This window comes from Ctenocephalides felis, unplaced genomic scaffold (genome assembly GCF_003426905.1).
Source record: "Ctenocephalides felis isolate EL2017-DRISC unplaced genomic scaffold, ASM342690v1 CF-g0.4_SCAFFOLD_03571, whole genome shotgun sequence".
Classification (NCBI taxonomy): Eukaryota; Metazoa; Arthropoda; class Insecta; order Siphonaptera; family Pulicidae; genus Ctenocephalides; species Ctenocephalides felis.
In genome coordinates this window covers 57,095,233-57,108,618 of record NW_020539725.1, presented here as the reverse complement: position 1 = coordinate 57,108,618, position 13,386 = coordinate 57,095,233, and the positions used below count along the sequence as shown (strand labels likewise).

General features: G+C 32.0%; 1 protein-coding gene across 1 annotated transcript; it reads right to left on the bottom strand.

The window, feature by feature from the left end:
- Nucleotides 1-301: 301 nt before the first annotated feature.
- Nucleotides 302-11,132, bottom strand: LOC113386358. Its single transcript, XM_026624143.1, has 6 exons — nucleotides 11,088-11,132; nucleotides 7,296-7,691; nucleotides 6,932-7,255; nucleotides 3,522-3,677; nucleotides 1,347-1,450; nucleotides 302-380 (listed from the first exon to the last, which is right to left on the bottom strand). Exons 2-6 carry the CDS (start codon nucleotides 7,668-7,670, stop codon nucleotides 302-304), a joined length of 1,038 nt encoding a protein of 345 aa, XP_026479928.1. The 5' UTR covers nucleotides 7,671-7,691; nucleotides 11,088-11,132.
- Between the last annotated feature and the right edge of the window lie 2,254 nt (nucleotides 11,133-13,386).

Here is a 13,386-nt window from a genome sequence, read left to right as displayed (position 1 = left end):
CAGACAAGTGAAGAAATTTTGTTTCTTTTACTACTACCTTGTGTAAAGTTTTCTGCTGCCCTGCTTCGCTTATGGCTGACTGATGAGTGAGTTGCATGAGATCCGTCCGTGCCATCAGCGACTCGCGCATGAGCGTCAGATAGGCGTTGTATTTCGAATAGTTTCGCCTCCCGGTTTCATCCGTCATCAGGACCCTCGCCTCCTCGTGGCATTTGTCACGGACTGACTTCAGACGATGTGCTTCGTAATATCCCAACGCCAATTTGAACGATATGAACACAAAGAACATTCGAATGGTTTTCTATTCAGATGTCCCACTATATGAACGTGAAATCGAGATGCAGTCGTGGCCCAGAAGAACAGCTTGGGCATTTAAATACCTAAAATTGTAATAAAATTTAGTGAACTGTGAAATAAAAATCTTTAAAAAAGACAAAAACTATCAGTGAATGATCAGTGATTGAGTGTATCAGTGATTGTCAATGTTAAGAATATTTTTGGGAGTATTCTGGTCTAAGGGCATGAATTAGATGCGATATTTGAAAGGCTGTAAAAAGACGAAAACAACATTTTTACTATATTTTTATTACAGGTTATTAATTAATGTCTTAAAAATTTAGAAAAAAATTAAATCTGTCATTTTGATTTGGAGATGATGAAGTGTGGGTTTTCAATTTATTGGCACCTGACCATGCCCAAAATTTTAACCCTACAAATAATCTTATCAAAATATGTATATATTGTTAATCTAGAATAATGTCTACAACTATGGACAAGTTAAAAAAAAATTTTTTCGCAAAATAACGACAGTGGAAAAAGAAATTTTATTAAAGACAGAAAAAGAAATTTTTATCTTCTAAGATATTCGAAATTTGAGGATGACCGTAATTCATACTAAGGAAAAGTCTATTAAAAAGACTCTGTATCGAGGAGGATTATTGTGATCAAACACTAAATCTCCGAAAATAATTTGAATTTTGAAAAAAGCTGTTGCACAACATATTCTTAAAAAGCTAAAATTTGAAAACATGAGCCAAAATCTCTTTTTTTTTTAATTCTAGACCATAGCCAGGAACCGACGTTTATATTATCAATGATTATGTTCTATGCAGTCAAACATCATCATGACAATAATGTGTCAGCAGTAAATAGCTAAACCACGTCAATGCAAATGTATTGAATTTAACTTATCATCGTCACCATCAATCCTTAAACGCATCAACTTCCTATGTCAATCAATCTTTCGATATATGGTATTTTTTTAAGTGTTAATTTTGTGTGAGACCGACCTTTTTCTGCAATATGGTCGCTTTCTCTCGGCAGTGATTTAAGAGTGGCCCCGTAACCGGGTGCCGTCTCGACGCCGACGCAATACTCGGACTCGCTGATTTGCCCTTCTTCCCATCGGACTGACCGTTCTGACACTCAAATCCAAACTGCTCTCCTCATCCTAGGGAAATAAAGACACAAATTAACATATTAACAATGATATTTTTTTTATTTCTATAAAAAACTGCAGGTTAACAATCCCCATTTAATCCAACAAATCTATTCTGAAACTGACCAATCATTGATTGCCGTAGATATAGCGAATCTGACTTGCACGATGCGGAATGTAACTCAGAAATACGTTTTAATATTAAATCAGATAATAATATTAATTTGTAGTTCACAAAATATTAAATCAAAAAGTTACATTCATATATTTTATTTTGCAGTAACATATTCAATTTATGTATGATATACTTCAAAATAGTCTTTTAGATCCTACAGAGTATACCTCCAAATTGTGGTAATATTAAAAAGATTTAAAAAAGACTCCATGCCTTTAATTTATAAAGTTACAGGAAGGACGACCTGATATTATATGTACATCTTTTTTGACTTGATTTATTTTATAGGCCTGTGATTGTTCAATGAATCACGATTTCCATGACCCATGCATAAAAGCAAATAATAGCAGTCAGTCAACAATGTCGTTACGACTTGGATTGAGCAACAAGTATAAGAATTACGTAAACTGTTAATGTGTTCCGTCAATATAATTTTTTTTTTTTTTTGGTTTTGCATAGGAAAATAAGAGCAGAATACTATTAGTACTTCGGTTGTATTTGGATGGATGGATTATTTTTGAATCTTTTTTTATATTGTAAGAGAGCATGCAAAACCGTAGGATTTAAAAAAATTGACTTTGAAATAACAAAATCTTCTGACCATTGTTAGAGATTTTGGAAAATAGACACATGAACTGGTAGTAACATGAAGTTCATTTTCAATCTTGTCCTGGTAATTGTTTGGCAAATGAGCTGGAACGATTATTCCTTGGAAGATTTTAGGATTTTAAAAAAGTAAAAAAATATCATTTGGGCATTTACTTTACCGTGAATCAAATATGCAAAATGACTAATCGGATAAGCCTAGACATTTGCATCTATAGAATGTATGCAATCGAATAATAACTATCAAATTAGTTATCTTTTGTATTAGTTTTATCACATTTATTGAGCTATTGTACTGCGATTTTACTAATTTTAGATCAATTAAAGTTTGATTTTCATAGATTTTACTCTATTTTTTATTCTATTAAGGTTTTGCTCAGATCTGAAACCAGGTTAGAGCAAACCCGTGCTTTAAAAATACCGTGCTCTAAGGAGGGTGATATCAATTCTTAAACCGTATTAGAGCAAATCCGTGTTATAGAAGTACTGTCATTTATTGTTATACGGGGGTTACCTGTACACTGGTGCTACGTTAAAATGATTGATTGATTGATGTATTATTCTATTTAGAAAAATATAAATAAATATTTTTCATTCGTATTTGCATTTATAATACTTTAATGCGCCTGAGCTGTATTCTTCTACATAAACTTATTAATTAATCTTTATAATTAAGACATTTGACTAAAGTAGTCAGCAAATAGCTGCTGAAATTACCAATATACAAGTTGCAAAACTATTCTGAATTTAATATGTATTACTTTTTAATATGATATATTAAATTAAAAATAATATCAAACATTAAAATAAAGTGACCTAATTATGCTTAAACCAACATTTAATGCTTAAAAATAAAGCTGATAAGGGAGCGTCCATTAATCACGTGAGCCAAAAAGGGTGAAGGTGGGTTTGACAAAAATCACGAAATATCAGGGAAGGATCTGGTAAGATATCAAGTGTATTTATATTTTACCTCAATTTAAAAAAAACTAAATATTTTCAAAAAAAATAAAAATTTTTATGATTTTCTCTAGGTACTAAAAATACACGTGTTGTGTGGGGGAAAGGGGGTAATTTCAAATATCACCGCCTATCAACAAAGGGGAGGGGAGAGGTCTGAAAATACTTAGAAATCGTTCACGTGATTAATGGACGCCCCCTAAGACGACGTCATGTATTGCAAGTTCCAGGTGCTGGACATTAACACCACAATTAATTTGCTCTACATAAAGGGTAACTAAAAAACACACTGTTTGCCACCAGATCCCTTCGGCAAATGATTAAAATTCCAATTACCCTCACCTGCATCCGCTCCTCCATCTGCTGATCGGCACCTCGTCCCGGCGGCAGCGTGTTCCACACAAAGACCACGTTCTCCATGGGATGCGGCCCTTGGAGGTCATCAACCGGCGCAGTTGAAGCCGATTCTGCTGCGTCCATGTCAATTGTCGCGTCCGCCTTGAAAATGATAATTCACACACTTTGTAGCTAGTAAAAGCACTCTCATATGGCACACATATAAACGAACTAGAATTATTGCAGGGGAGGAAAACAGAGGAATAAGATAAATTGAAACATTAAACGTGATTAGTTAATTACTATAATTCTCGATGTTTTTATAAATTTACGAGTTCTGAATAAATTTCTATGATTATCGAGAAAATAAAAAACAAACAAAAAATTATAGTTGTTTACTGATGTGTAGGGATACATATTTGTACAATGATGAATTAGGAGGCGTCCATTAATCACGTGAGCGAGTTTTTAAAGATTTTTAGACACTCCTTCCACCTTGGTGATACATAGTGATATTCAAAATTACCACTCCAGCAAACATCACGTGTATTATTAGTTGCGTAAAAAATCTAAAAAAAAAATATTTTTTTGAAAATGCTTAAATTTTTTTTAAAAAATCAGTTAAAATCTCCCTCTCCCACGTGATACTTCGTGATTTTTTGTCCAACCCCCCGCTCCCCCTAAAAACCTCACGTGATTGATGAACGCCCCCTTATCTGGGAGTTTTACTGAACATAGTCAGATAGTTGGTTATATGATAAGAGTTAATGGTTTGGTTTTTACTATATAATTTCTTTCTGCCCCGTAAGCACTATAGGGGGGCGGGAGTGTATTTGATTTGCTTATTTTGGGTTGACATGGGGGGCAGGGGAGTCTGGATGATAATTACGTCATAGGTAGTATTTTTATTTTTTTACATTAATTGCAAAATGTTTACGTAAGCATGGGGCTAGGGGGTAAGAGCTTTGCTTACTTTTGCTGTCAAGGGGGATGGGGGGATAAATAATTGTAATAAATCTGCTTACGTAATACTTGAACGATCTCCTACCAGTAAAATCTGATAACTTAATTATTGTATCTATGAAAGGTTGACCGCCCCTGGTAAATAAAGATTCACTTGCGTTGTCGTATATCGTACGTTTCATTAACCCACAATTATATCGTTGACACCGGCAAGAAATCCAATATGTACATAGTATCACTTATCGCTCGTTACATTTAAATAAAAATACATGTAATTTAGTAATGATGGAATAGAAAATCTGGTCAATGAGGAATAAATAATTGGAAACTAATTATTTTTGCAGATGCAGAATTACTTGCATATTTAGTACAGCATGCCAATCAGCACCACAAATTATATTACGAACAATGATTTAAATTATTTGACCCAACAAACGTTCTGAAAATTAAAATTTATAGGCCTAGAATGGCTAGGAACCAACTAAAGCCTATCTAACCACCAAAGACGTTGTCCAGTGGAAAAGTACCAAAAATAATAAGATCTTATAATTAAATCTAGATTAACTAGGGTAATTTTAATATAACATAATGTAATGTAAATCTTACATGAAAGTGTTTATTATGCTTTATATCAAAATTTGAGTTGAATCATCATGAAGAATAAAAAAAACATATATTTTTTCTCTATCTTAAGAAATGCAACCAAGGATGCACATGTTGTAAAGACCTTGTGTTCATATGAGTAATTTCAACGAGCACTAAATAAATATTGCCAGTAGCAATAACATATTGCAACATGCATTAATGCAAGAAATTGTTACAGAAATTATAATGTGGAACATTTGGAAAACAATTATTTCTTGTGTGAATAAAACTGTTGTACTTCATTCAACATTTGAATTAATAATTTGAAGAAAATTTACTTATTTTATTAATAGACATATATATATATATATATATATATATATATATATATATGCAGGGCCGGATTTAGAAATTTGGCGCCCCGGGGCACTGACAATAATGCCGCCCCCATCCCTGAAATTTTACGAACTTTCGAACTTTTTTTTAAAGCAATCGCGCTGCTTCAACAATAAAATTCATACTTATTATTATAATATCTTTAAAATATCTGATAATTTAATGTGCATATGTCTCATGATCACTTTTGTCCGCCAAATGTTTCTTTTTCAAGTTTTTTTTTATAAACCGCTAAAAATGCCTCCCACAAATTTAAGCAGTTATTTATTCTGTAATTTTTTTGAATGATATTGGACGCTTTTTTTCTCAAAAACTGAAATATCATTTTTGGCATTTTGGCCTGTATCTTCAAAACAGTTGGACCTGCCTTGGCCAATAACTAATCAGCACGTCTCCTTATTAATCGGAATTGAATCATTTAAATCGGTTGATCCGTGTTTTCGAAATCGACTTGAATAATTAAAAAATATTAGATTTGTATTGATGGGGAAACGTACTGATTAGCTTTTGGCTAAGATAATTACGAAAAATGGTAATTGAGTTTCGATATTTCTTCTCTGAAACAGCTACACAGCGCGATTGCTTTGCAAAAAGTTCATAATTTTCGAAAAATTTCAAAATACAAAAAATGTGTTTTAAAAGTCTTTTTCATTTTTCAAAAAAATTTAAAGCTCTTTATAAAATGTAATTTTCAGTACGGGATGTTTCAGTAATTTGTCTTAAGGCACAATGCCATGAGTCACTAGTTGACATTTTTTTTTCGACGCTATAAGCTTGGAAGTGCACAAATTCGTCATTTTAAAAGAACTCGAGAACTGAAGAATATATTTTTCTTAAACTTCCAGCTTGTTTACGGATCCTTATATTAGCCAAATTGACAAATTTGATAACTTATTAACCAATTTGATAATTTACGTTTGGAGAGGGAGGCAAGGCAAAATAATAAATTTTAGTTATCGTTTATTTCAACCCAAATTTTGCATTGCAATCATATTATGTTTTGTTAATTATATTTTTTGAAATAAAAAATGTTGTTAAAAAAAAGTTGATTATATTGTATAGAATTTTTTTCTCACTATCCAAATTTTGCCGCCCCCCAAAATTTGCCGCCCTGGGCAGTAGCCCCGATTGCCCCTACTGTAAATCCAGCACTGTATATATGTGTGTGTGTGTGTGTGTGTGTGTATGTGTGTGTATATATATATCTTATCCGATTATAGATATATGTACTTTATCAGGACTTTAATATTGATAAAAGGCCTCGTATTTTATATATTTCAATGAATTAGCTGATAATATAAATTGCCAATATTTCTTCAAATATATGAAAAAATGTAATCAATGAACACCTTATCATATTAACATTTCAGCAACTTTTAAGAAAATGTGACCAGTTAATTGTAAATAATTTTCGAAATCAAAATTCAAAATTAATTTTAAAAATCAAATTTTTAATTTTAAAAATGACTCACCTTTCCATTTGAGCTGCTTTCACTGGACGCTCCCATCGAATTGGTGGAATTCTGCAAGTCTGCATTGGCGCAGGTCGCCAAATGTTGCAGCAGATCTGCACTCGATTTGCATCGATGTCTGCAGTACTGACATCTAGTTGAACGCAAAATAGACCCAGATCTGACACTTACATCCTTTGTTTCCATCGAATTGCATGTCTTTTGATGAGAAGCAGCCTCAGACAAAGAGCTAGACACGTGTCCACAGTTATTGCACGTGGCACTGCCACTTTCGCCAGCGTCCGTCAGTAGTTTTTCTTTGAGACGATCGAAAAACGAAGCGTTCTTTTTGAGTACTTGGTTTTATGTTGATTATGTTGATTACCTCTTCAGCTCCAACCAATGAGGCGAAATCTTTCAAGGCACTATTTTGCGATTTGGCGCAGATTTCGTTCATGTCCTTTTGGCTCATTTCCACGGAGTTCGCACCACTCGATCGTCTAGAAGAAGCGCTCTGGATTGGAATCAAATTAGGAATAGGCCTGGCCGCTTTCCTAGGTTTTTCAGGTTCTTCACTGCTAGATTTCTCACTATCATTTTTAGTTTGCAGTTCAAAACTTTGCGTTTTATTCGGCATATATCCGTTTGTATAACTGTCATTTTCAGCAAAATCATCTCTGCGCTTGATGGAAGACTGATACGATACCTTTTTATTCTGCTCGATCGTTGTATCGTTGTTGTTATTCAGTGACGCGTCCATCAATAGACTTGTATTCTTTTCCTGCAAAAAACGAATCATTCTTTAACTTTTTTCAACAAAACGTCATAAGGTTATGTTAAACTATCTTTTGTTTCTAAGCCGATCAAGGTTGTAAGACGATGGGGGTTGTGGCAGAGCCTACTCGCCCGACAAAAATAGTTCAAGAAAAATCGATAACAAAAAACAGTACCCAAATTCATTTCGATGCGTATTAACAAATATTGTCGTCTAGGAATTATATTCGGATGAAGAATTTCGAGTGTTCGCGAAGAAAACAAGACACATTAGCGTAGGCAGACAATGGATATGATATTTGTTTCTGCCTCGCCAATGTAATTATAGTTACTCTGTCATCTCATAAGAGGAGAGCTGGCAGGTGATTAGATTCACATGCAACTAGTTCAAAAATTATAGAATTAGTGTCATTTGATATAGATACTAGTTCAATTTTAATGGAGAAGATAATTAAAAAAATAGGTATACCTTTATATTTTTTATATATATTATGATTATGTTACTATATAGACTATATAATATAGTATAAATAATATATATTAAATATATTAAATATATTTTTGAACTAAATGAAATTAGTTATTTTATTAGTTATTAGACTAGTACAATTACAATGGAGAAGATAATTAAAAAATAGGTATACCTTTAAATTTTTTATTATGATTATTAGGGTTTATACAAAAACCGACATTTCAGAAAACCAGTTTTCGAAAAGTATTTTTTCCGAAAAACCGGTTGTAACCGGTTTTCAAATTTTATATAATAAATAAATTTTTGCTCGAATATTCTGAAATAACAAAAAAAATTACCGATAAATTTAGTGTGATTTAAAGCAGTTTATGACAAAATTTATTTACTGTTGAATTTTATTGATAGTAAAATTTATTTTAATTTTAATTAAAAGAACAAAGAAATAATAGTTGATCTGGTTTCTATATTTATTATGTATTAGTAAATTATATAATTCACATCGTCGCTGAAATTAGGATCAAATTTCTTTAAACATATGCCTATAATATCTATCAATTTTTTTATTATTATTATATAGCAATTTTCACACCTGTACTGATATGGACAACAATAAGTAAAACAGTAGGATTAAAAAAATTACTCTAAAAATACAAAATCCTCTAACCGTTGTCAGAGATTTTGAAAATTGACGTATGCAAATGAATCGTGAATTTCTTTTTCAATTTGCCCAGTTAGTTTAGGATGATCCTCGAGGCGGCTTTTGTAATTATCTGAATGTGTTCAAGTTTCATTGTTTAATGTGTTCAAATCGGCGACTTTAGTGTAATTTAGTGTAGTGACTTTAGTGTAATTTCATTTAGAAATTTATTTGGGCATCTTTGAATTTTTATCACATTTTTTGATTTGGAAGCTGATCGTCATTAACATCTTTTTGGCCATTTACGATTCATTTAGTTTCATTTGTATCTTTTAGGAAAATAAACTATTATAATATCAGGCTATGATGGCATAATGAGAAATATTGTAATTAACCTCCTTCGATTCAACACAAGTCTTGAACGCGTTGATATTTTGGCTCCAGCTACCTCATTAACAAACGTAATCGTTCTGCATAAGGATTAATAAACGCATGAATTATAAAAATGTGCCATTAGCGTGCACATATTAGTACAAATTGTGAAACATCTCTAGTCCAACAGCAGCTAAACAAATATTACTACACTACATGTTGTTAGTAGTACGTAGTCTTTCTGTTTGTTTATTTTTCAACTAACGACGTCCTGCTCGTACCAGCATCGACATTGCTTATTATTTATCTTAATTTGCCAAGAAAATTAAAGTAAACCTTATTTTTGATGAGTTTCCATTTTAGATCTTACTTATAGAAATAATTAAATTAATAATAAAAGCTCGACGAAAGGAAGTAGAAAATTGTGGGTAAAAATTTATGTTCCCTAAGAACAAATAAAATATTTTTACAATTGATTTTTTGAGTTTTTATTTATCTAGCTACAACAAATTCAAAGCTGATTTTTTTTAAATAGTATTTAATTTTAATTGCTTATTTTTGCTTTCAATAATATAATTTATTTTGTCTTGCCTAGTTAGGCCTTTTGAATAGTGCCATGTAGAATAATTGCCTTTATATTTTCAGTGAAATCTGCATTAGCACAGCTTCTTATCAAAAAACATTGTATATCATAATCCAAATGTTAGTGAAGCCATTTAGAATTCTCATTGTAGATAATAAATAAAAAATGTGCAAAAAACTAGTGTAAAAAAAATCATACATACACATTCATAAAATATAAGATTGAAAATTTGATCAAACACATTTGAAAAAAAAATGTTTTGGTGTAAATTTTGCTTGGACTGGGTAAACATTCATAGAATGGAATAAAATGCTTCCTAAAATGAATAGTACTAAGAAAACAGGTAGTTATAAAATCCTACCACATATTATCAATATTAAATATATGATGATTAAAATAGCAACCAAAAATTTAATTTTGAAATTTGAAACAACTTCATTCATTTTTCTTCATTTCTGGCCCTATATTTGTATACAATTTATTAATTATGCATTTGTATACAAATTTTCAATCGATTCTGATGACTCATATATTGAAGGAACGGAAAATCAATAGATTTTTAAAATCATGCTTTTTTATTTAAAATTTTAGGTCTAGCCGTTCCGAAGATACGGGGCAAAAAGTGCCAAAAATGGTAATTCAGTTTTTAAGAGAACGGATCATCCGATTTTAATAATTCAAAATCATTTTACTTGTATTGACGAAATGAACAACTGGCTTGGGAAGGCAGGTCCAGCGGTTATGGACTCTCAATAAAAATAAATTAAAAAAATGTCATTTGCCGGTCAAAAATGTTTATTGGACATATGTACATCAAATATTTCATAGATATTCATAGAGATTTTAATAATGTGTACACATTTTGTGTGATTTTTTTTGGGGTTCCGTACCAGATTTTTAATTACGGTACGGGAAATTCCAGCAATTTGCCTTAAGGCACGATGCCATGCACCCCACTAGTTTAAATTATTTTCTGGCAAATGTACCGTAGTACCGTAATAGGTCATCAGCACTTACAACGAGCTTTATTATCATCGCAATATCAGACCATAAGATTATGAGCTGTAAACAGCAAAATTAAAATATATTTATCAGACACTGAATGAAACATTCAAAAATTAGGATAATGTATTATGAAGATTAAGCTAAATATTACTAAAAAAAAATTAAATTACAATATTAAATATTAATTATTCCATTGTTGTCATTTTGTGGTTTACTTTACCAAAAAATAGAGTCAATGTGTGTCGTAAGAATTTAGAAATATGTGTAGAATAACTCTCCTCAATCAAATAACACGTATACTAGTGGTGACTGAACTAATGTCAAATTTTCTTACTTTTTAAGAATCATTGATTGATTCTGGTTAGACAATATATCTGTTGTACCAGTATCCGTTCCAAGCACGTGTCAATCATTACAATTCGTGTCAGTACACAAGCTCTTTAACTAAACAAGATACCGACGTCATAAGATGCACTAACTAATTACATTGGAACACTGCACACTCTTTTGCAATTACGTAAACAAAACTGCAAGACAATCTGCTAACTACACTGAACCCACACTTCGCAGTCGCCTTCGCTGGCCGGTTAGCAACATGCATAATAATATTAATAACCAAGTCTTTTTCCACAGACCTGCGACTATCTGTATAATCGTTTCTTCCGAAATTTGTGCATCTAGAACACACATATTGTAAGTGTATAAAAGCATGTCGGGATGTGTTAAAACGCTGATAACGTCCAACCTTATCTGTTAATACTAAATATGAAGCATTTACAATATTTCAGAAATCTAGTACAAAACAGCGAAGCACTACTACGTGCTTTGCTTCGCCTCTCTGCCATCGCCTTGGAATCAGATCGAACGCGTGTGTACATGCACTCAAGCCAAGACAAGGCACTGCGTGCATGCGTTCTTCAAACTTTATTTGCCCGATTCATTTCTTGCAATATGTTCAAGCAAAACTTTTAGAAACATTCATTACGACCCCATAATTGCATCATATCATAAAAACCTTGGTTAAATGAAGGTCAAGCGCCCATTGATCACGTGAGGCTCAAAAGCATAGTAGAGGTTTAACAAAAGATCACGATATATCACGTTGGGGAGAAGTGTACTAATACATTACATAGTTCTCCGAATTAAAAAAAAACAGAAAAAATCAAAAATTTTAGAATTTTTTCAGATACTCATAATAAACGTGATTGTGGATGGAGCATGAGAAATATTTTGAAATATTACTTTGTAACTAAAGTCCACAAAGCCAACCATATTTCTTTAACCAGTTTGAATATATTTGTTTGAGTCAAAATTTTAAATTTAAATGGCATATGGGTACTGTTTTATACGCATGACAATATACTTGTCAATACAAAAAAATCTGCTACAATCAATACGTCAATATTCGTCAATTTTCGTTAATATAAAATCAACTAGTGGTATATGGCATCGTGCCTTAAGGCAAATTGCTAGAACTTCCCGTACCGTAACGAAATGTTCGAGGAATATTAGGGGGCTTCCATTAATCACGTGAGCGAGTTTTTAGGGACTCCCCCTCCCCCTTGGTTATACATGGTGATATTCAAAATTACCCCTCCTCCCCCACCAAACATCACGTGTATTTTTAGTTGACAAAACTGTGATTTTTTTTCATTTTTTTAGTAGAAAAAACTGTAAAATTTTTTCATTTTTTTTTTAAGTGTTTGAACACTAAAATTTTGAATACTAAAAAAAATAGTTAAAAAATAAATACACATGATATCTTAATATACTCCTCCCTCCCCCATATGATATTTCGTGATTTTTTGTCAAACCACCCCCTCCCCCCAAAAACCTCATGTGATTTAAACTGAATTAAAAAGTCAAAAATATTTATTTAAATTATATAAATGAGCTTTAAAACTTTAGCTAGAGGTAAAATTGAAATCAGAATTATTTTTGATACACAAAAAAATGAAAAAAAAAATTGAAATAAAATTTTTTTTTTCAAAAGCAATTGTTTTGTCAACACAAGCAGAAAGTTTTTTGAATCATTCAATTCGGATGCTTATTTCTCTCAAAAACTGCCATTTTTTGTACATTTAGCTCTGTATCTTTGAAACAGCTAAACCTGTCTTTGCCAAAAAGTAATCACCTTCTCCCCGTCTTCACGAATTGAATGTTTTTTAGATCAATCAAATCGGACGCACCGTTCTCTCAAAAACTCGATTTCTATTTTCTGCACTCTTTGCTCTTTATCTCCGTAATAACTGGATCTGCCTTTGCCAAAACTAACCAGCACATCTCCCTATCAATAGGAATCAAATGTTTTTGAAACTATTCAAATCGGTTGACCCGTGCGCCCGAAAACGTGAACGAAAAAATGTACACATACAAACACACCCACACATCCATTTTTTCTTTGGTATGCCAAAATGTTCAGAAATCTTCAAAACGTGAATATATGCAAAAATTTTCATTTTCGATTTTCGGCTCATTACTATAATTACTCTTCGGGAAATCAAATGTAGTCTCGCTCTTGTTATTAAACACCTAGACTAAACTTGCATCATGTGCCTTCATGAATTTCAGATACTCTGAAACTAAGCATTTCCTGTCCCATACTGGAAACTAAAATTGACCATGAAATACAA